Source organism: Trachurus trachurus, assembly GCF_905171665.1.
Source record: "Trachurus trachurus genome assembly, chromosome: 12".
NCBI lineage: Eukaryota > Metazoa > Chordata > Actinopteri > Carangiformes > Carangidae > Trachurus > Trachurus trachurus.
Genome location: NC_139908.1, coordinates 3,675,742 through 3,702,800, shown reverse-complemented (window position 1 = coordinate 3,702,800; position 27,059 = coordinate 3,675,742). Strand labels below are relative to the sequence as shown.

General features: G+C 42.2%; 4 protein-coding genes across 4 annotated transcripts; all 4 read right to left on the bottom strand.

Annotated features, from left to right (window-relative positions):
* Positions 1 to 7,737: 7,737 nt before the first annotated feature.
* LOC310995039 (E3 ubiquitin-protein ligase TRIM39-like) lies at positions 7,738 to 13,369 on the bottom strand (the record flags this gene model as incomplete). The annotated part of the gene is made up of 2 exons (XM_083983966.1): positions 7,738 to 9,150; positions 12,575 to 13,369. The coding sequence occupies 2 exons, from the start codon at positions 13,367 to 13,369 to the stop codon at positions 7,738 to 7,740; spliced, it is 2,208 nt and encodes a 735-aa protein (XP_083840092.1).
* Positions 13,370 to 15,771: 2,402 nt separating this feature from the next.
* Positions 15,772 to 17,169, bottom strand: LOC310995038 (nuclear factor 7, brain-like; the record flags this gene model as incomplete). The annotated part of the gene is made up of 1 exon (XM_083983965.1): positions 15,772 to 17,169. The coding sequence occupies one exon, from the start codon at positions 17,167 to 17,169 to the stop codon at positions 15,772 to 15,774; it is 1,398 nt and encodes a 465-aa protein (XP_083840091.1).
* Positions 17,170 to 18,749: 1,580 nt separating this feature from the next.
* LOC310994739 (nuclear factor 7, ovary-like) lies at positions 18,750 to 20,153 on the bottom strand (the record flags this gene model as incomplete). The annotated part of the gene is made up of 1 exon (XM_083983543.1): positions 18,750 to 20,153. One exon carries the CDS (start codon positions 20,151 to 20,153, stop codon positions 18,750 to 18,752), a length of 1,404 nt encoding a protein of 467 aa, XP_083839669.1.
* Positions 20,154 to 21,526: 1,373 nt separating this feature from the next.
* Positions 21,527 to 22,927, bottom strand: LOC310995037 (nuclear factor 7, ovary-like; the record flags this gene model as incomplete). The annotated part of the gene is made up of 1 exon (XM_083983964.1): positions 21,527 to 22,927. One exon carries the CDS (start codon positions 22,925 to 22,927, stop codon positions 21,527 to 21,529), a length of 1,401 nt encoding a protein of 466 aa, XP_083840090.1.
* Between the last annotated feature and the right edge of the window lie 4,132 nt (positions 22,928 to 27,059).

Here is a 27,059-nt window from a genome sequence, read left to right as displayed (position 1 = left end):
CACCTCAGGAAACACAGCAGCAGCAGCAGCAGCAGCAGCTCTGTGAGTCTGGACTGAGGAACAGTGGTGCTAAACACTATCACACCAGCGTCACAACGTCACAATGAAAACACACACTCATGTCTAGTAGATCCTCTGTTTTCCTCTGTGTGCATCATATTAGTGTAGTTAGCATAGCAGCATTCGATAATTAGCAATAGACTCAAACCACAAATCAAAACAAAGTCTATATTTGCAGCAGGGTGGTGAGATGGTAAGAACTTATAACAACTACACCATTAAACATTATGTAAAACATGACTAAATACTTATACTCATTCTTCCTATTGACACTAATTAGTCTGTCATTTATAAACAAACAATTAATAAAGTAATCTATAACCAACATGGTTGAACTGACTGACTGACCATTAGTTAATGTCTAAATCCGTGAAGCATCAATGTTCATTTATAAAGTGTCAGTAAATGATGAATTGTTTAGATGATCTGATAAAACCACTGACATCTCCTCAATAACTGGTTTGTTATTGATATAGCCTAATACTTGATTTATAAATTATTGATCATCATTTATTAGGTATGAAAATACAATAATGATACCCATTATATATAAGGTCATTCATCCAAAGTTATAATTGTGGTCATGAATTACAGACTAATTAGTATCCAAGCTGTAAGAATGCTTTATTAATGGTGAATTAACGACTAAATAATGTTTAAATTTGAAAATATAAAAGTTAAAACGAGCTAATTATCAATAGTGTGTAGTTCTTGTAAGGGATACCACAAGTTCCAGGTAAAGTAAGGCCCTATAAAATATATATATATATATTTTTTTACCTTTAACTCTTATTTTACTACCAAAGATAGTATGTTTTTCATGTTAATGACTAAAATGTATACAAATTAAACAGAAATAATGTATTGAGGTAACAAACAAACAACACATTTCCTCCATACCTTAACCCTAACCCTATACTGCATGATGCAACATAACACTGCACTGTACCAACAAAATATTAATGCTTGAGCTTTAAACTGTTTCCAGTAAAATAAATATATTAGTTAGAAAAATAATTTCCTTGTTTTTCACATGGCTTTTTGAAAAGAGGTGGTGACTGCATTTATTTTTCCACTTCCAGTCAACAGACTGTTGGCAGAGTTTGCAAAACAACAGTTCAGCTGAAACTAGAAGTCACCCAGGAACTGCTCACCTGAGATCGGATTTGTTTCCCTCTGTGCAGTTTTCCCCAGACATACGTTCCTCTTCCACACGAAAACAACATTTCAGTCAAATTATGTCAAATTCCCAGATATTCCCTGTTAAAAATAGATTCAGTTTTAATGGGAAAATTCTGCAATTTGGTGATCGCAGAAACCATAGGGCCCTAGTAAAGTTAATTGTCCCACTCAGTGTGCAGGTTTAGAATAAAAAATGTAAGAGAAACACTTACAGTAATTGCTATGGACAACTTCTTTAAAGGGATAGTTCACCCAAAATTCAAATTTCACTCATTATCTACTCACCCTGATGTCGACTAAGGGCTGGGAGAAGTTTCAGAGTCGTCCGTGCCTTCTCTGAGTTACGGGGGGGTCCGCGCAGCAGTATTTGTCCATATAATGGTTGTCAATGGATACCAACTGTCTTCGTAACAAAAAGACACACCAAAAAACATCCAAATACCTCCATACTGCTCGTCTGTAATGTCCGTCTTGTATTGAAGCCCCGACATGAGAAATTGTTCAGAAAAAAATTTAATAAGTCTATATTTTAAGCTTGTTTGTAGCGGAAGCTCCCAGTGTCTCAGTTCACTGCTCTTCCTGTGTCTGTGCAAATCTCGCGTGATTTGCACTGATCGGCGGAACAATTTCTCATGTCGGGGCTTCAATACGGAGCACTATGGAGGTATTTGGATGTTTTTTGGTGTGTCTTTTTGTTACAAAGAAAAGTGAGCACCATTCACAACCATTATATAGACAAATACTGCTGTGCGGACCCCCCTGTAACTCAGAGAAGGGACGGAGGACTCTGAAACTTCTCCCAGCCCTTAGTCCACATGAGGGTGAGTAGATAATGAGTGAAATTTGAATTTTTGTTGAACTATCCCTTTAAATAGAATAGAATACAATAGAATAGAATAGACATAATAGGATGTACAATGACATTGGGGGATAAAAATGAGAGTCCTCGGCTCTTCACACCACTGACCTGATCAATGACCTTATCACTGACCGATCACTGACTGTTAAACTGCGGGGCGCGGCTCTCAGAGGCCACAGACCTGTTACAAGGTTAATTTCGCCTCGAGGACAATAATTAAAAACCGATCATCGCTCCGGCTGCAGGTTCGAGGTTCAAACCAATTTGACCAGGAAGAAGAATCCACCGCCGAGTGCCCTTGAGCGGGAAAAACTGAAAAGGTGTGACCTCTGACCGTTCCTGTGGAGAGAGAGAGAGGCAGAGGGGCCGAGGTGACAGAGGTGAAGCTGCACTGTTATAGGATGACAGGCACAGCTCAATACACTGTAATAGCATTAGAGGAGCTGCAGTCAATAAGATCAACTGATCCTAATGGGCCGCTCTGATTAAACCCTTCAAGTGTGTGAATGAATATTAAACACAACCCAACGGCTCCATCAGTGGATCATGTGATGTGTGTGTGTGTTTCTGTTGTTGGTGTAGAAAGACAGTGGAGGAGGCTGACGTGAGGAGAAATGAAGCAGCAGCAGCAGCAGCTCTTCAGTCCGGCGGTGAAGCAGCAGCAGCAGCAGCAGCAGCACTGTGAACTATTTATAGCCTCGGTCCATGTCACCAGGTGGAGACGTGGGCTTTCACTTCACGTCCTCACACACGTACACGTCCTTTACTTGAACCTCATTTGCATAAAAGCACATAAATGTACAAGCAGTGACTTCACACCCAGGAGAGGGAGAGAGAGAGAAACAGAGAGTGTCCCTGCAGAAATACAGAGTTAAACTGGTCCAACTTACATTTCATATTACAGCTGGACGGTGCTGGGAAAAATGTGAATCAAGATATTTTTGCTTGAGATCACGATTCTCCTGCACGATTTTTTGGGTCTGTCATTCCCTAAAAGCACTTGCAGTGAGCTTGTTTTATTCTGTTTTTTGCTTTTTCTTGTTTGTTTTTTGAAGTGACTTTGTGTTTGTGTCTTTATGCCTTTTACCATAATCCTAAACCTATTTTTACAGTATGTCTCAATGTAAAGCACTTTGGCTTCCCCTGTGGTTTTTAAATGTGCTATATACATAAAGTTGATTGATTGATTGATTTTTTCACAAATTTAAATGTTTATTATTTATTTAGTTTATAAACAAAATGTTTTACTCATCATTGATAAGCACTAACTGTATTTATAAACTACATACTGATGCAATTAATTCACGGTCAGGATGCAGTTGTTCTCCTTGTTCACAATAACCCAGACTTTATACACGTCCGTCCTCTTCCCTTGTCTCTGACTAGGCAGCAACTCAGTCTTCTAAATTCACTCACTTTATTAAAAACATACCAAATCTTGATGTTGGGGATTTGGACGAATCCAAACCGAATACCAAATCCTCCTCCCATCATCGACCCAAACAGCAAACATATTATAAATACAGTAAATGATACAGTATGTTTGTTGCACATATAACCTGAGGATTTCCCAGCGACTGCAAAGGAACGTAAACTAAATAATTTACATCTGTTACAATCGTCTAATTGTTATATTCTTATGTTTTGTGAAATAAATAAATAAATACAGTAAATATCACACAGTGTGTTTTATTCTAACTGTAAAAAACAAACAAACATTTAAGCTTCAAGTCATTCAGGATTCAGGCTTTAGTGTTTTTTTTTCATTCAAAACAAGAAAGAACAACAAAAAGAAAAAAAAAAGTGAAATTATTTCCAGTATTTTTTTTAATCTTATTTTATATCCATTGTAAAATGTCCTTGAGTAACATAATATAAAATTACATATGAAATATAATCTGTATTTATTATTATTATATGCCACTCCCTTTACCTCCAAAATAAATTTACAGACTGTAAAGACTGAACAATTAAAAATGGCAAATGACAAACTTACTTCCTTTTGAATAACTTTATAGTAACTTGCAGCAGTTAACACGACAAAACTAAGAAACCACCCAGAGTGGATTTTTCACAACCTCGCACAACCTTAAAGTCGTTCTTATTAAGAGGCTCATAAATTATCTATAACGTATTAGTAAATTATTAAGTAATCATTAATAATAGGGAGCCTGGTGTGAGCCACTGGGTTAATTATAACCTAATTGAATAATTAAAACATACTTTGAAGCAACAAATTAAAATTAAATTGTGGACCATTAAAGTCAAGTGGAAATTCAGAATTACAGTTCTGTTATTATCTCATAGCGTGGTGAATGTGCAGGTCACAACTTGTCCACCAGAGCGTTGTGGAGTTGTTGGATTGTGTATTTGATGAGTTTGATGAGGGAAACCAAGAAATCCCATGAGCCTCCGTAGCATAGGGGTTTCACCGAATAGTCGAATATTCGACTATCAAAACCACTATTCGACGCTGTGAGTCATAGTCGAGTATTCGCCTTTTCCTTATTTTTCTTTTTTCAAAAGCCCGGTGCTGTAATAAAGCCGTGGAATAGCGTCTACATTAATGCTCTACAGCAGATATGCAGAAGGGGGCGCTGTGGGCGTGTGTGAGACTAGTGTAGTGCTTGTGGTCCCCAGAATGCATTGCGGTCAATGAAGCCAAAGCAGCTAAAAGCTGCTAAATCAAAGCAGCTAAAAGTTACCGTGGTAGCACTCTTAATATGTCACTTTTTAAATATTTTTTCATGAGAGGAAGTAACCGTTTCGATCCTTAATGTGCGGTTAGTTTATCCAAATGACGCCTGTTTGGACATTTGCTCCGACTTTTTTTGGATCAGTGAAGCTCCACCTGTGTGAGCAGCCACCCGGGAGCAGTGAGTCACCTTTCCCAGGCTGCAGAGCTGGTCGGCCGCCTGACGTCCGTGACGATGATCGCTGATTAACGTAGGTTTTAGAGGGTTACCGCTGGCTAGTTAAATTATTTTTTAGGAGATAAATGTTGTTCTCATTGATGCAATCTAACAACTGTATCAGCAACAATAGTTTGAATGAAAAGTGAAGCTTCAGGTGTGTAATGTATTGGACAGAACAGCTGCGCTGTTACCCGTGGCTCTGTATGTACAAAAATCATTTACATTTACATTAATAAATAAATGTTTTACAATCAGTCAACATGACATTTTATTTCTAAATTCTATAGCATGTAACAACGACCGAAGGTGGATATAACTTGCTATTTAGAGTGGAGGAGTGTCCGACGCAGCTCTGCTTATGACCGGCAGATAAAAAAATATTTATTTTAGAACGTGTTGAAATGAATAGCAAATAATAGTGAGACTTCCTAATGTATAAATTATTAAATACATGTAAATGCTTATCCACAATGGATGACAGCGATACATAGTGTATTTATGACAGAAGCAAACAGTGTAGGGTTATGGCTGGCAGCTGAGCCGCCGTATGGATTAGGAAAAAAAAATCTGGCGAATATTCGACTATTCGTCGACTATTGGGAAGTATTCGGCGAATACTAAAATCCAGTATTCGTCAATGCCCTACGCGTAGCGTAGCTCTGAGCAGCTCGCGGCTCTGCTCCGCCGTTCTAAAAATAGCTTGCACCGACAATTAAAGGCAACTAACCTACTGACTATAGGGATTATGGCAATGGGCCAATTTGACAAAATGTTGAACTATCCCTTTAAATGTGCCTTATAATAAGTCAGAGCTCCCTCAGTATTGTCTTACTCGTGTCCATGTAACTGGACGTGAGTGAAGTGACCTCACAAACAGGAAGTGGAGTCAGGTATCAGTCATCAAGCCTCCGATTTATAGTATCTCCTGCCACACACACACACACACATCAGTCAAAGTTAAGAGCCTTGAGCTCCCTGTGCTGTTCTGTGTGTGTGTGTCAATTCAATTCAATTCAATTTATTTTTAAAATGGGACAATGCGAGTTCATGGACGAAAACAATCGTAAACACGCCGGATTGTAGCCACAGGCTAATTTACATCCGCTGTCCCATACATAGATGTTCCCTGGTACAAGAGTGTGTGTGTGTGTGTGTGTGTGTGTGTGTGTGTGTGTGTGTGTGTGTGTGTGTGTGTGTGTGTGTGAAGTGAGAGGTGACGGCTCTTCAGCTGTATTATTAGTGATGTGTGTGTTACAGCCCACGTGCTGTCACCCGCCGGTGCTCCCTGTAGCACCAGATAACACACACACACATGAAATAAATGTCAGCACACATAACATAACATAACATAACTGACACATCAGAGACTCTTAAGTTCGTCCTGTGAGTGCGACACACACACACACACACACACACACACACACACACACACACACACACACACACACACACACACACAGTTAGATCATCTCACTCTGCTGCTGCAGCGTCACGTTAGCTCAGAGTTTACACCTGCAACTCCAATACAAGATATAAATCTAATCTCATTTCATTTGAGAGGCTGCAAATCACACACACAAACACACAGAGAGAGAGACACACACACACACACACACACACACACACACACACACACACACACACACACACAAGGCTGAATAAGATGGCAGCCATCCGTGAAGATGTGTTATTGTGTTTGTCTGCTGTTTGTCTTGATGTTATGAATGTTTTATAGTCTCCGTCGTCTCTGAGGGAGAATTCAAACATCTCTGGTCAACGGCATCGGCATGTTGGGAGCTCTGTAACTACACAGAGTAGTGTAACTAGTTACTTTTTCAAACTGAATACTGCAGTTACAATTGTCAACATTTAAAGGAGAATTCCGGACATTTTTAACGCCTAATTCGTCCTGATGGTCACCCAGTGTTGGTTGGAGCAAAAAACACAACTAAAATTGATGCAGGCAAAGCGGAGTTACACCATGGCTACCCGGCGTTAGGGATAGCGACAACGCTAACCCATGGGGGCAATTCTTTCAACCACAACAAACACTCAGAAAACAATCAAATATCTATGGTACATGACTGGAATCCTTAGAGACACCACTGAACTCATATAGTGTACAGTATAAACAGTATCAACTTAAACTTTGTGTTTTTGCATGTAGTCACTCACCTCAGATAGCTGAACTCTGAAACTGTCTTGTCTTCCTATTCTCTTGTTTGTTGCTCTGAATTGTCTTAATTTGCCAAAACAATAGCCCAGACCCGACCCATCGCTGTGCAGCTATAATCATTAGTTGAAGCCTTGTACCAAGTTGTTAAACCACTTTGACCAACAACAACAGTAAAATGCTTCAGCACTGACATGATTGATCAGCCAATACTTTCCTGATGATATATTCAGTAATATTCAGTGCAGTACTTATACCTGCAGAGAACTTCCTCCACCTCTGCTGCTAATGATAAAGAGAATGTGATGTTGTGTAGATGCAGGAGACGTTAAAGACGAAGCTGAATATGAATCCAAGTCAAAACAACATTTTATTATATTGATGAAAAACAGGAACAAATGAACATTCAGCTTTTGTGATGAACTGACACGTTGTAGATAATTTCATATGAACAGATACAAACTTTTCACATGTGATCAAACAAGAATCACTTTTACTGTTTGACATTTTATCATCTGGAGAAGAAGAATCAAATGTTAAGTAATTTACTAACTGCTCTGCTCCACTGTCACTGACACCTTCACTGGTAACAGCTTCACTGGGAGGTCAACATAAGTGAAGATGTATGGAAACATCTTCTGAGTGAAAGTGTGTGTGAAGGTGTGTATGTGTGTGTTAGTATCAGGATCAGAGAACGACAGTTTTCCTCTGTTGAAGTCCAGATTCACTCTGATCCTCTGGAACGTCTTATGTTCTGGGAGATCAGTCCATAGAGTTGATGGTGACGTTGCTGCATATTTAACTCCAGTGAACCATAACATCCATGTCCCAGACCATATGCTGGTTCCCTTCCTCTGCACAGACTCTGGTACCACACCCAGTCTCCAGTATGTATTGTTTCCAACCTGGACATCCCAGCTGTGAGTCCCTGAGTTAAAACCCTCAGAGCCCAGGACAGAGCAGTAATCATCAATCCTCTCTGGATTGTCAGGAAGCTGCTGTTCATCTCCTCCTCTCACACTGGTCAGATCTTCAGACAGGATGAGTCTTGGATGAGCAGTGTTTGGGTCCAGAACCAGAGGACTGTAGGAGACCATGTCCTTCATCTTGTTCCAGATGTTGAAGGTCAGGTTGCCCAGGTGTTTGGCCTGGTCTATCAGAGCTCCTGAGTCCAGCTGTGGATCCTCCAGCTGTGGATCCTCCAGCAGGGGGCGCTGCTGGACTCTTTCCACTGCAGCCTTGTAGTTGAGCAGGAATGAGACGTCTTCAGCTCTCAGCTCGTCCTCTGTGGCTCTGACTGTGTGTGAAAGAGCTGCTATCTCTCTGCTCAGAGCCTCCATCTTCTCCTTCATCCTCTGACTCTTCTGCTCCTCTTCCTCCCTCAGTGCAGCCATCCTGGCCTCCTCTTCCTCTTCTAGAAACTGGTGAAGCTTCTTAAACTGCTCCTTAATCTGCCTCTCTGTGTGTCGGGCCTGGACCTTAATGTGTTCTGCTGTTTGACCAAACTTCACTTGAACTTCTTCAAAACCCTTTAACTTCTTCTTTAAGGGCTCCAGAGTTTCCTCAAGTTCCTCCTTGAGTTGTGGAGCAGCTTCATCGATGGGTTTGATTCTGTGGTTGGTGTGTTTATCTGAATCTCTGCAGATGAGACACACTGGCTGCTGATGGTCCAGACAGAAGAGTTTGAGTTTCTCAGAGTGCAGACTGCAGAGAGCCTCTGAAGATCTCTGCTCTCTCTGCTGTAAGAAGCTCTCACACAGATTCTTTATCACCAGACTAACAGGTGGTTCTGACCTTGAAGATCTTCTCTTACAAACTGGACAGAGTGGATCTCGTTTCTCCTTCCACCAGCTCTTCAGACAGTCTTTACAGAAGCTGTGGCTGCAGGACAGAACAACAGGATCTCTGAAGACCTCCGTACAGACCGGACAGCAGAGATCCTCCTCTGGTCTGGAAGCCATTTAGTCTGTGAGTGAAGCTGAAAACACAGCAGACAGGAAGTAGAGTCAGTCATGGCTCCCCTCCCTCCTCTACTGACTTGACTGAAGTTTACTGTGACTCTGAGTCCAGGTTTTAGTCAAACTCACCTTCAGTGTGTGGAGTGTCAGCAGGTTGAAGCAGCAGTGTTGTAGCTGGACTCACTCACAGGAAGTTGTTGGTTTGGTCTGAAGCTGAATCTGATCGTCTCTTCTTCAGTCTGCGGCTCTGGGACTGACAGAGTACACTGCACTGTTTCCTGGTTTGTCTCAGGTGAGTCATGTGAGGGGGCGGAGCTTTAAAAAGTGACTGAATGTTGAACAGGTTAGTCCAGGTGAATGTAGAGGAGCAGGTCTAGACTCGTGCCTCATGTTGAAAAGGGCCTTTTCGTGTGTTTTTAATAAATAAATAAATAAATTACTGTTGTGCATGACATAAGAAAAAAAGGTTAGGCTATCTACCGTACACCTTTCCTTGTAAAACTGTGTCATTTGTGTGTGTGAGTTAAAGGAGAATTCCGGTCATTTTTTACACTTAAATCTTTTTCCTGATGGTCACCTAGTGTTGGGGGGAGCACAAAACACAACTAAAATTGCTGCAGGCAAACCAGAATTACACCATGGCTACCCGGCGCTAGGGATAGCGAAACGCTAACCCATGGGGGCAATTCTTTCAACCACAACAAACATTCAGAAAACAATCAAATATCTCTGGTACATGACTGGAATCCTTAGAGACACCACTGAACTCATATAGTGTACAGTATAAACAGTATAAACTTTGTGTTTCTGCATGTAGTCACTCACCTCAGATAGCCAAACTCTGAAACTGTCTTGTCTTCCTATTCTTTTGTTTGTTGCTCAGAATTGTCTTAATTTGCCAAAACAATAGCCCGGACCCGACCCATCACTGCAGCAGCTATAATCATTATTAGAAGCCACGTACCAAGTTGTTAAACCACTTTGACCAACGACAACAGTAAAATACTGCTTCAGTACTGACATGATTGATCAGCCAATACTTTCCTGATGATATATTCAGTAATATTCAGTGCAGTACTTATACTTGTGCAGAGAACTTCCTCCACCTCTGCTGCTAATGATACAGAAAATGTGATGTTGTGTAGATGCAGGAGACGTTAAAGACGCTAAATATGAATCCAAGTCAAGACAACATTTTATTATGTTGATGAAAAAAAGGAACAAATGTACATTCAGCTTTTGTGATGGACTGACATGTTAATACATTTTAGATCATTTCATATGAACAGATACAAACTTTTCACATTTGTAATTAAACCAGAATCACTTTTACTGTTTGACATTTTATCATCTGGAGAAGAAGAATCAAATGTTAAGTAATTTACTAACTGCTCTGCTCCACTGTCACTGACACCTTCACTGGTAACAGCTTCAATGGGAGGTTAACATAAGTGTAGATGTATGGAAACATCTTCTGAGTGAAAGTGTGTGTGAAGGTGTGTATGTGTGTGTTAGTATCAGGATCAGAGAACGACAGTTTTCCTCTGTTCAAGTCCAGATTCACTCTGATCCTCTGGTGCTTCTTCTGCTCTGGGAGATCAGTCCATGAAGTTGATGGTGACTTTACTATGTATTTATCTGCACTAAACCATAATATCCATGTTCCAGACCATATGTCGTCTCCCTTCCTCTGCACAGACTCTGGTAACACACCCAGCATCCAGTTTGTATTGTCTCCAACCTGGACATCCCATCTGTGAGTCCCTGAGTTAAAACCCTCAGAGACCAGGACAGAGCAGAAAGAATCAAACCTCTCTGGATTGTCAGGAAGCTGCTGTTTGTCTCCTCGTCTCACAGTGGTCAGATCTTCAGACAGGAAGAGTCTTGGATCAGCAGTGTTTGGGTCCAGAACCATAGGACTGTAGGAGACCATGTCCTTCATCTTGTTCCAGATGTTGAAGGACAGGTTGCCCAGGGGCCTCATGTATCAATGTTGCGTACGCACAAAAAAGTGGCGTACGTCATTTTCCACGCCAACGTTCAGATGTATCAAAAGTGAAATGACCGTGGAAAAGTGCGGTGGCCCACGCCAACTCCATAGCTGGCGTACGCACGTTTCTACTGCTGTTGTTCCTTTGGCGACACTTAGAGGTGAAGCTGGGAAACTGTTAATAATGTGAAAACAATTAGTCCTCAGAGTAATGTGCACATCAGAGACACATTTATGAACAACTAACCCATCCACATGTTGCAATTAGATAGGTGGATAGAAAAGCATGCGCAAAGTGGTGCAGAAAATAGCATCAGCTTTAGTCTTAAGATATTGCAGATGCTGCAGTGCGAAGTGCACACGAGTCCCGGAGGTTTTTTTTTTTTTTTGCACATGATGACTCCGAGGGCAATTCTCTTGGAACTGAGCGCAGTGCGCTGCAACCGGCCTGAGAGCGCGACACGTCGGGGAGCCATCGCCTCCATTCAGGTGCTGACCACACTGTGAACAGGAGGCATGTTTATACTATAAATGTACAGATCATATGTGATGCGTAAATGCATCACATATTAACAAACATTGTGGCGAGATGGCTGGTTCAGCGCACGATTCATTCATTCAGCATAGCTGGGTACAGATTACAGCCTGGGACTGTATGCGCGCAAAGTAAATGTATTTGTTTAATTGTCCTATGTAACCCCCCGATGCACATTGAGCATGTCTGCCGAAATATCACGCTGTCAGTGACTTTCTTTTTGCTGGTTAAACTACACAGACTGTGTGAAGTAGGCTACTTAATGTCAATAAACACATGCGTAAAGTTGGACATGTGTCTTTATCAGCCTCCCTGGCGCACTTCTGCATTTATTTACTACGCGATCTGTGTATAAAAGAAGGCAAATAAAATTGTAAATCCATTTCACATAATTTAATTAGAGTACATTGTCTGCTTTCATTTGGGATGACAGCGGTCCTCCGCCTCACATTCACCTTTATATAACACACACACTCTCCCACCCCCTTTGTGATGGTGCCGGAGGACGGCAAAAAAAAAAAAAAAAAAAAGATGTTTACACGGCTCAACTTTATCGAGGAGCACCTTCCACTCAAATTTGGTTAAATTGCTGTTCCTCACAGTTTTTCATGGTGTTTTCTGACCGTAAAGAGAAGGGAATCTTTGGTGCAGGCCTTATTTACATTGATTTGCATATTTAAATGGGGGCGTGGACAGGGAGGAGATTACCACTTCGGCATGTGCGCTCAAATCCACGTTGATTGGGATGTACAAAGGAAAAGTGCTTGGATCCATGAGTACGCACACTTTGATACATCAGATTTTCTTTGTGCGTACGACAGTTTCTGGATTTTGGCGTACGCCATGTTTCAGTATGAAATCCACGCAAGTATTGATACATGAGGCCCCTGGTGTTTGGCCTGGTCTATCAGAGCTCCTGAGTCCAGCTGTGGATCCTCCAGCAGGGGGCGCTGCTGGACTCTTTCCACTGCAGCCTTGTAGTTGAGCAGGAATGAGACGTCTTCAGCTCTCAGCTCGTCCTCTGTGGCTCTGACTGTGTGTGAAAGAGCTGCTATCTCTCTGCTCAGAGCCTCCATCTTCTCCTTCATCCTCTGACTCTTCTGCTCCTCTTCCTCCCTCAGTGCAGCCATCCTGGCCTCCTCTTCCTCTTCTAGAAACTGGTGAAGCTTCTTAAACTGCTCCTTAATCTGCCTCTCTGTGTGTCGGGCCTGGACCTTAATGTGTTCTGCTGTTTGACCAAACTTCACTTGAACTTCTTCAAAACCCTTTAACTTCTTCTTTAAGGGCTCCAGAGTTTCCTCAAGTTCCTCCTTGAGTTGTGGAGCAGCTTCATCGATGGGTTTGATTCTGTGGTTGGTGTGTTTATCTGAATCTCTGCAGATGAGACACACTGGCTGCTGATGGTCCAGACAGAAGAGTTTGAGTTTCTCAGAGTGCAGACTGCAGAGAGCCTCTGAAGATCTCTGCTCTCTCTGCTGTAAGAAGCTCTCACACAGGTTCTTCAATGCCAGGTTATTAGGTGGATGATTCTTTGAAGATCTTCTCTTACAAACTGGACACAGTCGATCTTGTTTCTCTCTCCACCAGCTCTTCAGACAGTCTTTACAGAAGCTGTGGCTGCAGGACAGAAGAACAGGATCTCTGAAGACCTCCGTACAGACCGGACAGCAGAGATCCTCCTCTGGTCTGGAAGCCATTGAGTCTGTGAGTGAAGCTGAAAACACAGCAGACAGGAAGTAGAGTCAGTCATGGCTCCCTTCCCCCCTCTACTGACTTGACTGAAGTTTACTGTGACTCTGAGTCCAGGTTTTAGTCAAACTCACCTTCAGTGTGTGGAGTGTCAGCAGGTTGAAGCAGCAGTGTTGTAGCTGGACTCACTCACAGGAAGTTGTTGGTTTGGTCTGAAGCTGAATCTGATCGTCTCTTCTTCAGTCTGCGTCTCTGGGACTGACAAAGTCCAATAAAGTTGTTCCTGGGACTTTGTCCTCAGTGTTAATAACTAACTTGGTTTATCTCAGGTGAGTCATGTGAGGGGGCGGAGCTTTAAAAAGTGACTGATGTTGAACAGGTCGGCCCTGGTGAATGTAGAGGAGCAGTTCTAGGCTCATGCATCATATTGAAAAGGGCATTATCGTGTGTTTTTAAATGAATAAATTACTGTTGTGCATGACGTAAGAAACAAAGGTTCTACCGTACACCTTTCCTTGTAAAACTGTGTCATGTGTGTGTGAGTTAAAGGAGAATTCCGATCCTTTTTGTCCCCTAAATGTCCTGATGGTCGCCCAGTGTTGGGAGGGGCAAAAAATAGTGACTAAAACTGATGCAGGCAAACCAGAGTTACCATGGCGACCCGGCGCTAGGGATACCGACAACGCTAACCAAAGGGGGCAATTCTTTCAACCACAACAAACACTCAAAAAACAATCAAATATCTATAGTGCATGACTGGAATCCTTAGAGACACCGCTGAACTCATATAGTGTACAGTATCAACAGTATAAACTTTGTGTGTTTGCATGTAGTCATCACCTCAGATAGCCGAACTCTGGAACTGTCTTGTCTTCCTATTTTCTTGTTTGTTGCTCAGAATTGTCTAAATTTGCCAAAACAATAGCCCGGACCCGACCCATCACTGTGCAGCAGCTGTAATCATTAGTTGAAGCCATGTACCAAGTTGTCGAACCACTTTGACCAACGAAAACAGTAAAGTGCTGCTTCAGCACTGACATGATTGATCAGCCAATACTTTCCTAATGATATATTCAGTAATATTAAGTGCAGTACTTATACCTACAGAGAACTTCCTCCACCTCTGCTGCTAATGATAAAGAGAATGTGATGTTGTGTAGATGCAGGAGACGTTAAAGACGAAGCTGAATATGAATCCAAGTCAAGACAACATTTTATTTTGTTGATGAAAAAAAGGAACAGGTGTACATTCAGTTTTTGTGATGAACTGACATGTTAATACATTTTAGATAATTTATTGTTTATTGTTTATTGGGGATCCTCATTAGCCAACGCACAAATGCCAGGCACAAACGCCAGGCCAGTCTTCCTGGGGTCCTTTAAAAAAGTTCAAGATAAAACAATACACAGATCCAGTTACACAGTTCCAGTTACAATAAAAAGAAAGGAAAAAGTGAAAGAAAAAGAAAATTCTCAAAATGGAAACATAAAAGACTAACTCTTAAATCTGAAAAGTGACTTTACATGTTTCATAAATGCTTTTTTACTTGGAATAGTCCTAATATTTAAAGGAAGAGTGTTCCATAACAAAATGGCTCTATATACAACAGTGCTTTTTATTGAATTAGTTCTTGGTCGTGGTAATACAAGTAGACCTTGAGTTGAAGCTCTGGTACTGTAGTGGTGAACATCAGCATTATAACCAATCTGATTAGGATGCTTGCTGTGAATAATGTTTCGAATAAATAACAATAAACTGCTGGATAACCTATGAGTAACCTTCAGCCATCCAAGACAAGAATGCATTCGGTCAACACTAGATCTATAGGAACAATCAAGAGTAAGTCTAGCTGCCATATTTTTAGCTGTTTGTAATTTTGTAAGCTCAGACTTGGGTGCAAAAGTCCAAATAACTGAACAATACAGTAATCAAGATGACACAAAACCAATGTTTGTACTACCCGTCTGCGAATTGCAGGTGTTAAATAGGTAGCACATTTCCTAACAGCAGTAATACTTCTACCCATCTTGGCAACAATTTGATTGATATGTTCAGACTACGAAAGTGTATTACTGAGGGTAATGCCCAAAAGTCTTACTTTAACATCTTGTTTGATTGATTATCCTAAAATCTGTAAATTCAGTGCAGGATTTTTAGCTAGACTATGTCGTGACCCAAAGACAATACTTTTAGTTTTTAAGATATTTAAAACCAGTCTATTACTTATAACCCACTCAGAGACAGCATCTATGTCCTTTGAGAGGACAGAATAAAGTTCTCCTATTCAAGATGCAGAATAATATAATGTAAACAGATACAAACTTTTCACGTATGTAATTAAACCAGAATCACTTTTACTGTTTGACATGTTATAATCTGCAGAAGAAGAATCAAATGTTAAGTAATTTATTAACTGCTCTGCTCCACTGTCACTGACACCTTCACTGCTAACAGCTTCACTGGGAGGTCATCATAAGTGTAGATGTATGGGAACATCTTCTGAGTGAAAGTGTGTGTGAAGGTGTGTATGTGTGTGTTAGTATCAGGATCAGAGAACGACAGTTTTCCTCTGTTCAAGTCCAGATTCACTCTGATCCTCTGGTGCTTCTTCTGTTCTGGGAGATGAATGTCTGGGGCTGATGGTGAATGTGCCCCATATTTAACTCCATTGAACCATAACGTCCATAGTCCAGACAGTATGGTGCCTCCCTTCCTCTTCACGGACTTTGGTAACACACCCAGTGACCACCCTGTACTGTCTCCAACCTGGACATCCCAGCTGTGAGTCCCTGAGTTAAAACCCTCAGAGCCCAGGACAGAGGGGTAAGGATCAATCCTCTCTGGATTGTCAGGAAGCTGCTGCTCATCTCCTCGTCTCACACTGGTCAGATCTTCAGACAGGATGAGTCGTAGACCAGCAGTGTTTGGGTCCAGAACCACAGGACTGTAGGAGACCATGTCCTTCATCTTGTTCCAGATGTTGAAGTTCAGGTTGCCCAGATGTTTGGCCTGGTCTATCAGAGCTCCTGAGTCCAGCTGTGGATCCTCCAGCAGGGGGCGCTGCTGGACTCTTTCCACTGCAGCCTTGTAGTTGAGCAGGAATGAGACGTCTTCAGCTCTCAGCTCGTCCTCTGTGGCTCTGACTGTGTGTGAAAGAGCTGCTATCTCTCTGCTCAGAGCCTCCATCTTCTCCTTCATCCTCTGACTCTTCTGCTCCTCTTCCTCCCTCAGTGCAGCCATCCTGGCCTCCTCTTCCTCTTCTAGAAACTGGTGAAGCTTCTTAAACTGCTCCTTAATCTGCCTCTCTGTGTGTCGGGCCTGGACCTTAATGTGTTCTGCTGTTTGACCAAACTTCACTTGAACTTCTTCAAAACCCTTTAACTTCTTCTTTAAGGGCTTCAGAGTTCCCTCAAGTTTCTTCTTGAGTTGTGAAGCAGCTTCATTGATGGGTTTGATTCTGTGGTTTTTGTGTGTATCTGAATGGAGACAGACGACACAGATTGGCTGCTGATGGTCCAGACAGAAGAGTTTGAGTTTCTCAGAGTGCAGACTGCAGAGAGCCTCTGAAGATCTCTGCTCTCTCTGCTGCAAGAAGCTCTCACACAGGTTCTTCAACGCCAGGTTATTAGGTGGATGATTCTTTGAAGATCTTCTCTTACAAACTGGACACAGTCGATCTTGTTTCTCCTTCCACCAGCTCTTCAGACAGTCTTTACAGAAGCTGTGGCTGCAGGACAGAACAACAGGATCTCTGAAGACCTCCGTACAGACCGGACAGCAGAGATCCTCCTCTGGTCTGGAAGCCATTTAGTCTGTGAGTGAAGCTGAAAACACAGCAGACAGGAAGTAGAGTCAGTCATGGCTCCCCTCCCTCCTCTACTGACTTGACTGAAGTTTACTGTGACTCTGAGTCCAGGTTTTAGTCAAACTCACCTTCAGTGTGTGGAGTGTCAGCAGGTTGAAGCAGCAGTGTTGTAGCTGGACTCACTCACAGGAAGTTGTTTGTTCGGTCTGAAGCTGAATCTGATCGTCTCTTCTTCAGTCTGCGGCTCTGGGACTGACAAAGTCCAATAAAGTTGTTCCTGGGACTTTGTCCTCAGTGTTAATAACTAACTTGGTTTATCTCAGGTGAGTCATGTGAGGAGGCGGAGCTTTAAAAAGTGACTGAATGTTGAACAGGTCGGTCCAGGTGAATGTAGAGGCGCAGTTCTAGGCTCGTGCCTCATATTGAAAAGTGCCTTTACGTGTGTTTTTAAATGAATAAATTACTGTTGTGCATGACGTAAGAAACAAAGGTTACCGTGCACATTTCCTTGTAAAACTGTATCATGTGTGTGTGGGAGTTAAAGGAGAATTCCGATCCTTTTGGTCCCCTAAATGTCCTGATGGTCACCCAGTGTTGGGGGGAGCAAAAAACGTGACTAAAATGGATGCAGGTGTAGCCGATGTCATATCTGGCCCTCTGCGTTGTGTTTCTCACGGCCTGCCCTAGGTGGGGTTCGATCCCACGACCTCCCGCACCGGAGGCGACAATGCTAACCTCTTCGCCAAGAGGTTGACAAACACTTGGCAGGTTGGTTAGCACGTCTTTTATGGGTGGAGTGAGTGCACATCCGTTACACAGGCAAACCGGAGTTACACCATGGCTACCCAGTGCTAGCAATAGCAACAACGCTAAACTATGGGGGCAATTCTTTCAACCACAACAAACACTCAGAAAACAATCAAATATCTCTGGTACATGACTGGAATCCTTAGAGACACCACTGAACTCATATAGTGTACAGCATAAACAGTATAAACTTTGTGTTTTTGCATGTAGTCACTCACCTCAGATAGCCGAACTCTGGAACTGTCTTGTCTTCCTATTCTCTTGTTTGTTGCTCAGAATTGTCTTAATTTGCCAAAACAATAGCCCAGACCCGACCCATCACTGCAGCAGCTATAATCATTAGTTGAAACCATGTACCAAGTTGTTAAACCACTTTGACCAACGACAACAGTAAAATGCTTCAGCACTGACATGATTGATCAGCCAATACTTTCCTGATGATATATTCAGTAATATTCAGTGCAGTACTTATACCTGCAGAGAACTTCCTCCACCTCTGCTGCTAATGATAAAGAGAATGTGATGTTGTGTGGATGAGGAGATGTTAAAGACGAAGCTGAATATGAATCCAAGTCAAGACAACATTTTATTATGTTGATGAAAAACGGGAACGAATGTACATTCAGCTTTTGTGATGAACTGACATGTTGATACATTTTAGATCATTTCATATGAACAGATACAAACTTTTCACGTATGTTATTAAACCAGAATCACTTTTACTGTTTGACATTTTTTTCATCTGGAGAAGAAGAATCAAATGTTAAGTAATTTACTAACTGCTCTGCTCCACTGCCACTGACACCTTCACTGGTAACAGCTTCACTGGGAGGAGATCATCAGTAGTCTCAATGTATGGAAACATCTTCTGAGTGAAAGTGTGTGTGAAGGTGTGTATGTGTGTGTTAGTATCAGGATCAGAGAACGACAGTTTTCCTCTGTTCAAGTCCAGATTCATTCTGATCCTCTGGAACTTCTTCTGCCCTGGGAGATCAGTCCATAGAGCTGATGGTGAAGTTGCTTTGTATTTATCTCCATTGAACCATAACATCCATAATCCAGACCACATGTTGTCTCCCTTCCTCTGCACAGACTCTGTTAACACACCCAGCATCCAGTTTGTACTGTCTCCAACCTGGACATCCCAGCTGTGAGTCCCTGAGTTAAAACCCTCAGAGCCCAGGACAGAGTAATAATCATCAATCCTCTCTGGATTGTCAGGAAGCTGCTGTTCATCTCCTCCATATCTCACACTGGTCAGATCTTCAGACAGAATGATATATGGATCAGCAGTGTTTGGGTCCAGAACCACAGGACTGTAGGAGACCATGTCCTTCATCTTGTTCCAGATGTTGAAGGTCAGGTTGCCCAGGTGTTTGGCCTGGTCTATCAGAGCTCCTGAGTCCAGCTGTGGATCATCCAGCAGGGGGCGCTGCTGGACTCTTTCCACTGCAGCCTTGTAGTTGAGCAGGAATGAGACGTCTTCAGCTCTCAGCTCGTCCTCTGTGGCTCTGACTGTGTGTGAAAGAGCTGCTATCTCTCTGCTCAGAGCCTCCATCTTCTCCTTCATCCTCTGACTCTTCTGCTCCTCTTCCTCCCTCAGTGCAGCCATCCTGGCCTCCTCTTCCTCTTCTAGAAACTGGTGAAGCTTCTTAAACTGCTCCTTAATCTGCCTCTCTGTGTGTCGGGCCTGGACCTTAATGTGTTCTGCTGTTTGACCAAACTTCACTTGAACTTCTTCAAAACCCTTTAACTTCTTCTTTAAGGGCTCCAGAGTTTCCTCAAGTTCCTTCTTGAGTCGTGAAGCAGCTTCATCGATGGGTTTGATTCTGTGGTTTTTGTGTGTATCTGAATGCAGACAGATGAGACACACTGGCTGCTGATGGTCCAGACAGAAGAGTTTGAGTTTCTCAGAGTGCAGACTGCAGAGAGCCTCTGAAGATCTCTGCTCTCTCTCTAGTAAGAAGCTCTCACACAGGTTCTTCAACGCCAAGTTACAAGGTGGTTCCCGTCTTGATGATCTTCTCTTACAAACTGGACACAGTTGATCTTGTTTCTCTCTCCACCAGCTCTTCAGACAGTCTTTACAGAAGCTGTGGCTGCAGGACAGAAGAACAGGATCTCTGAAGACCTCCGTACAGACCGGACAGCAGAGATCCTCCTCTAATCTGGAAGCCATTTAGTCTGTGAGTGAAGCTGAAAACACAGCAGACAGGAAGTAGAGTCAGTCATGGCTCCCCTCCCTCCTCACTTGACTGAAGTTTACTGTGACTCTGAGTCCAGGTTTTAGTCCAACTCACCTTCAGTGTGTGGAGTGTCAGCAGGTTGAAGCAGCAGTGTTGTAGCTGGACTCACTCGCAGGAAGTTGTTGGTTTGGTCTGAAGCTGAATCTGATCGTCTCTTCTTCAGTCTGCGGCTCTGGGACTGACAGAGTACACTGCACTTTTTCCTGGTTTGTCTCAGGTGAGTCATGTGAGGGGGCGGAGCTTTAAATAGTGACTGGATGTTGAACAGGTTAGTCCAGGTGAATGTAGAGGAGCAGGTCTAGACTCGTGCCTCATGTTGAAAAGGGCCTTTTCGTGTGTTTTTAATAAATAAATAAATAAATTACTGTTGTGCATGACATAAGAAACAAAGATTATCTACCGTACACCTTTCCTTGTAAAACTGTGTCATTTGTGTGTGTGAGTTAAAGGAGAATTCCGGTCATTTTTTACCCTTAAATCTTTTTCGTGATGGTCACCTAGTGTTGGGGGGAGCACAAAACACAACTAAAATTGATGCAGGCAAACCAGAGTTACACCATGGCTACCCGGCGCTAGGGATAGCGAAACGCTAACCCATGGGGGCAATTCTTTCAACCACAACAAACATTCAGAAAACAATCAAATATCTCTGGTACATGACTGGAATCCTTAGAGACACCACTGAACTCATATAGTGTACAGTATCAACAGTATAAACTTTGTGTTTCTGCATGTAGTCACTCACCTCAGATAGCCAAACTCTGAAACTGTCTTGTCTTCCTATCCTTTTGTTTGTTGCTCAGAATTGTCTTAATTTGCCAAAACAATAACCCGGACCCGACCCATCACTGTGCAGCAGCTGTAATCATTAGTTGAAGCCATGTACCAAGTTGTTAAACCACTTTGACCAACGACAACAGTAAAATACTGCTTCAGTACTGACATGATTGATCAGCCAATACTTTCCTGATGATATATTCAGTAATATTCAGTGCAGTACTTATACTTGTGCAGAGAACTTCCTCCACCTCTGCTGCTAATGATAAAGAGAATGTGATGTTGTGTAGATGCAGGAGACGTTAAAGACGCTAAATATGAATCCAAGTCAAGACAACATTTTATTATGTTGATGAAAAACAGGAACAAATGTACATTCAGCTTTTGTGATGGACTGACATGTTAATACATTTTAGATCATTTCATATGAACAGATACAAACTTTTCACATTTGTTATTAAACCAGAATCACTTTTACTGTTTGACATTTTATCATCTGGAGAAGAAGAATCAAATGTTAAGTAATTTACTAACTGCTCTGCTCCACTGTCACTGACACCTTCACTGGTAACAGCTTCAATGGGAGGTAAACACAAGTTTCAATGTATGGAAAAATCTTCTGAGTGAAAGTGTGTGTGAAGGTGTGTATGTGTGTGTTAGTATCAGGATCAGAGAACGACAGTTTTCCTCTGTTCAAGTCCAGATTCACTCTGATCCTCTGGAACTTCTTCTGCTCTGGGAGATCAGTCCATGCTTGAGTTGATGGTGAATATGCTGAGTATTTACCTCCATTTAACCATAACATCCATGATCCAGACCATACGTTGTATCCCTTCCTCTGCACAGACTCTGGTAACACACCCAGTACCCAGTCTGTATTGTCTCCAACCTGGACATCCCAGCTGTGAGTCCCTGAGTTAAAACCCTCAGAGCCCAGGACAGAGCAGAAAGAATCAAACCTCTCTGGATTGTCAGGAAGCTGCTGTTCGTCTCCTCGTCTCACACTGGTCAGATCTTCAGACAGGATGAGTCCTGGACCAGCAGTGTTTGGGTCCAGAACCACAGGACTGTAGGAGACCATGTCCTTCATCTTGTTACAGATGTTGAAGGTCAGGTTGCCCAGGTGTTTGGCCTGGTCTATCAGAGCTCCTGAGTCCAGCTGTGGATCCTCCAGCAGGGGGCGCTGCTGGACTCTTTCCACTGCAGCCTTGTAGTTGAGCAGGAATGAGACGTCTTCAGCTCTCAGCTCGTCCTCTGTGGCTCTGACTGTGTGTGAAAGAGCTGCTATCTCTCTGCTCAGAGCCTCCATCTTCTCCTTCATCCTCTGACTCTTCTGCTCCTCTTCCTCCCTCAGTGCAGCCATCCTGGCCTCCTCTTCTTCTTCTAGAAACTGGTGAAGCTTCTTAAACTGCTCCTTAATCTGCCTCTCTGTGTGTCGGGCCTGGACCTTAATGTGTTCTGCTGTTTGACCAAACTTCACTTGAACTTCTTCAAAACCCTTTAACTTCTTCTTTAAGGGCTCCAGCGTTTCCTCAAGTTCCTTCGTGAGTTTAGAAGCAGCTTCATCGATGGGTTTTATTCTGTGGTTTTTGTGTGTTTGTGAATGGAGACAGATGAGACACACTGGCTGCTGATGGTCCAGACAGAAGAGTTTGAGTTTCTCAGAGTGCAGACTGCAGAGAGCCTCTGAAGATCTCTGCTCTCTCTGCTGTAAGAAGCTCTCACACAGGTTCTTCAACACCAGGTTACAAGGTGGTTGGTTTCTTGAAGATCTTCTCTTACAAACTGGACACAGTGGATCTTGTTTCTCCTTCCACCAGCTGTTCAGACAGTCTTTACAGAAGCTGTGGCTGCAGGACAGAACAACAGGATCTCTGAAGACCTCCGTACAGACCGGACAGCAGAGATCCTCCTCTGGTCTGGAAGCCATTTAGTCTGTGAGTGAAGCTGAAAACACAGCAGACAGGAAGTAGAGTCAGTCATGGCTCCCCTCCCTCCTCTACTGACTTGACTGAAGTTTACTGTGACTCTGAGTCCAGGTTTTAGTCAAACTCACCTTCAGTGTGTGGAGTGTCAGCAGGTTGAAGCAGCAGTGTTGTAGCTGGACTCACTCACAGGAAGTTGTTGGTTTGGTCTGAAGCTGAATCTGATCGTCTCTTCTTCAGTCTGCGGCTCTGGGACTGACAGAGTACACTGCACTGTTTCCTGGTTTGTCTCAGGTGAGTCATGTGAGGGGGCGGAGCTTTAAAAAGTGACTGAATGTTGAACAGGTCGGTCCAGGTGAATGTAGAGGAGCAGGTCTAGACTCGTGCCTCATGTTGAAAAGGGCCTGTTCGTGTGTTTTTAATAAATAAATTACTGTTGTGCATGACATAAGGAACAAAGGTTATCTACCACACCTTTCCTTGTAAAACTGTATCATTTGTGTTTGTGAGTTAAAGGAGAATTCCGGTCATTTTTGACCCTTAAATCGTTGTACTGATGGTCACCCAGTGTTGGGGGGAGCAAAAAACGCAACTAAAATTGATGCAGACAAACCGGAGTTACACCATGGCTACCCAGCGCTAGGGATAGCCACAACGCTAAAGTATGAGGGCAATTCTTTCAACCACAACAAACACTCAGAAAACAATGTCTATGGTACATGACTGGAATCCTTATGACACACCACTGAACTCATATAGTTACAGTATAAACAGTATAAACTTGGTGTTTTTGCATGTTATCACTCACCTCAGATAGCCGAACTCTGAAACATCCTGGAAAGACATTACTATCTGATCACAGAGCACCTGCTCTCCCCGCCACAGAAACAAACACTTTTTCCTTGTTGTGATGATTTCTTTACTAAAATAAACGGTCAGAGACATTTTGGACATTACCACTGCACTGCTCCACCGTTTATTTTTGTAATGAAATCATCACAACAAGGACAAAGTGTTTGTTTCTGTGGCGGGGAGAGCAGGCGCTCTGCAATCGGATAGTAATGATTTAGGGGTCAAATATGGGTAAAAAATGGCCGGAATTCTCCTTTAAATGTGACTGTTACCCGACATCTTTGTAGGGTTATATGATTTATTGATCATTGATCACTGGGAGTGGACATGGCAGCAGCCCACACAGTGATGGACCGTTCAGTGTTGCGTTTACTGTCATGGAAATATGGACGTTATATGATTCTGTCCTCATAAGAATATAGTGGTGATCTGCTGTTTACATGCAGGTGTGAAAACTAATCACCAAACAACACAACACAACACACTGCTACAGAGCTGAATACACCTGATTGGAATAATCAAAACATTTCTACTGTGTTTAATTGATTCACTGAAAAAAGACACACTAACACTAAAATAAAAGCCTGTTATTAATTAAAAAAACAAAAACTGAAGGAAAAGTAGTGTAAAAGTTACTTTCTCTATTACTTTTACGGAGCAGTGATTTGTAAAGTAACTCGATTACTCAGTAACTAATCAGTAATATCTATAATTTTTCACCCATCAAGGATAATTGCTACATTTTTTAATTAATCAAAGTTAAATATACACTTAAAAACATGCTCTTAGAATAACAGACGGCTCAAAAGCTGCAAGACTCTATATATTCACTCTGAGGGAGAGCGTTAACTACAACTCCCATGGTGCATTTATGGGGGAAAAAAATCCTGCACTGCAACTGAAGATTGATTTTATTGCTGAGAAAAGAACATTTAGTTCAGACCTCGTGGAATAATGTTGGAGGATTTGTCGATTTTAACAGACTGAATTTATTTAACGGTTAAAACCTGAAGCAGCAGCAGAGTGGGAGAAATCCTGACCTTTAGATTTCTGTTACGACTCGAGCGCCAACGTTGCTAATGATGCAACTCCATTTGCTCAGCTCTGATTCCTCAAATCTCCAGAGTTTGATCCCACATGTCTCATCTTAAACTGACGGGTTTATTTTATTTTATTTTATTTTTATATTTGGAAAGTTCCCTCCGGCTGATAGGAACTCATAACAATTTAAAAACACTTCACAAAGCAAATAAGGTGTTAATTAATCAGAACGCTGGTGCTGAGTGTCTGTGAGAATCTTAAAAAAGATAAATTAAACATGTGTAACATCGTCTCCTCCAGCCAGAGATGTAGACAAGAGGTGAGGAACCAAACTTCACAGCAGCAGCAGCAACTCTCCATGATGTAACCTAAAAGCAATCCGTGATGGACAAAAAAGATTTCATGCACCTAAACCCCAGTGTCTTCCTCTGTGATGCATTATTCACCAACGGTGGCTGAAGCAGAGGGGGAAGAGGGGGGGTGAAGGGGGGAGGGAAAGTTATTCAATCACAACTGGCAGCGTGTCTCGGCACTGTGCTCTTTTTTTTGTCTAAAGCCTCCGTCAATGGGAGCTGGCACCAAACAAAAGGTCTGACTTAAAGGCTGCAGGATGCTGTTCTCTGCTCTGCTCCGCTCCGCTCGTCCTCTGGGAGTTCAGAGCCGGCAGACTCCGGGCTAAAAAATAAAAAACCTGGGGCAACACAGAGAGCATCAAACATAGTTTCCTCTGTGTAAAAGGTTGAGACAAAAAAAAGAAATCCAACAATTTAATATGAACGTTTTAGCTCCAGAGCTTCATCAGAAAATGGTTTGCCAATAAAATCTCAAACAGGAAGCGCCTGCCAATCGACTTGTCCCATGTGAAGTTGAAGATGAATAAACCAAAATCAATTCACTGTGTAAGATTTGTGCAACATTAAGAAACCAGGAACCAGAACCAGAAGAGCAGGACCAGTCTGGAGCCGGAGAGAAACAGCCTCAACAGCAACCTTAGAATAAAAGTCTGTTTTAAAAAAAAGACATTTAGAGGACATCATGAAATAGATTTCCTTCTGCTTTGAAGCTGTGAAGATAAAGACAAGAAGCCAGAGCAGCAGTGAGTCCAGTCCTGACCGTTAATAATAAATACACTGCACATACTGAAATAAACGTGTTTAAAAAGAGAATTAAAAGATGCACTAACGACAGCACAGGAGCAGACAGAAGGACAACAAGGTGGAGATGTTCCTATAGGGCCGCTCCCCCCTGGAGGAGGTGCTGCTCTTTCAGATTCATCCTGTGACCTCTCGACTCCTCTGACCTTTAAACCACCTACGACTACTCTATCACAGCCAACGGCACATTTCAATACTGCACTGTAGCTTCTCTGACTGTGTGAAGACAGACACACAGTGTACTTGTTCATGTCATTCGTCTAATATGGAGCCAAAAGCTGTGAACCGTCCTCCTGACTGCTGATACAGGTTGACCTGACGTCAGATATTCATCTAACCATCCGAGGGCCATCAGGAGCATCACTCCCCTGGATGAAGCTGAAATTTTGAGCACATAATACTGGTGCTACAGTAGAACTGGGCCATATGAGAATAAATTATATCACGATATTTTTTTCATATCAGTCGATATCACAAATATATATCACAATATAACACAAATTACTATTTTTAGTAGTTCAACAATTCAGTTTAAATATTCTCACAACTCAACTCAACTTTATTTATAGCACTTTAAAACAACCGTAGCTGAAAACAAAGTGCTGTACATAGAGACGTAATACAATTAAAGGTAATAGAACAAATAAAACAGACAGTAGAATAGTTGTTTCATTGTTTTAAAAGCAATTAGAAACAATAGAATAACAATAGATAAAAACAAACCATAAAACACTAAAACAAGAGCAGAGTCTCATGAATTGAAAGCCAGGGAGTAAAAATGGGTTTTAAGACTAGTTTTATAAATGGACAGTGAGGAGGCACAAGAATGATTTGAAGATATCAGAAGGTTATTTGTGATTCATATATTTATTTTCTGTCAAAAGATTGAACATGACAGATCATTATACAACAGTTTCAGATAAATAAAACAGGTAATATGTAAGAAATCCCAGTTCACGGTCACCGTTCTGCTGCTCACCCCAGAGAGACTGCAGTCCGCATGAATGAAACCTATCCACACAAAAGACTGGCGCTTAGTGCTTTATTACTAATGGACATTAGAAATAAACCGTATGGTATGTAAGTTTAT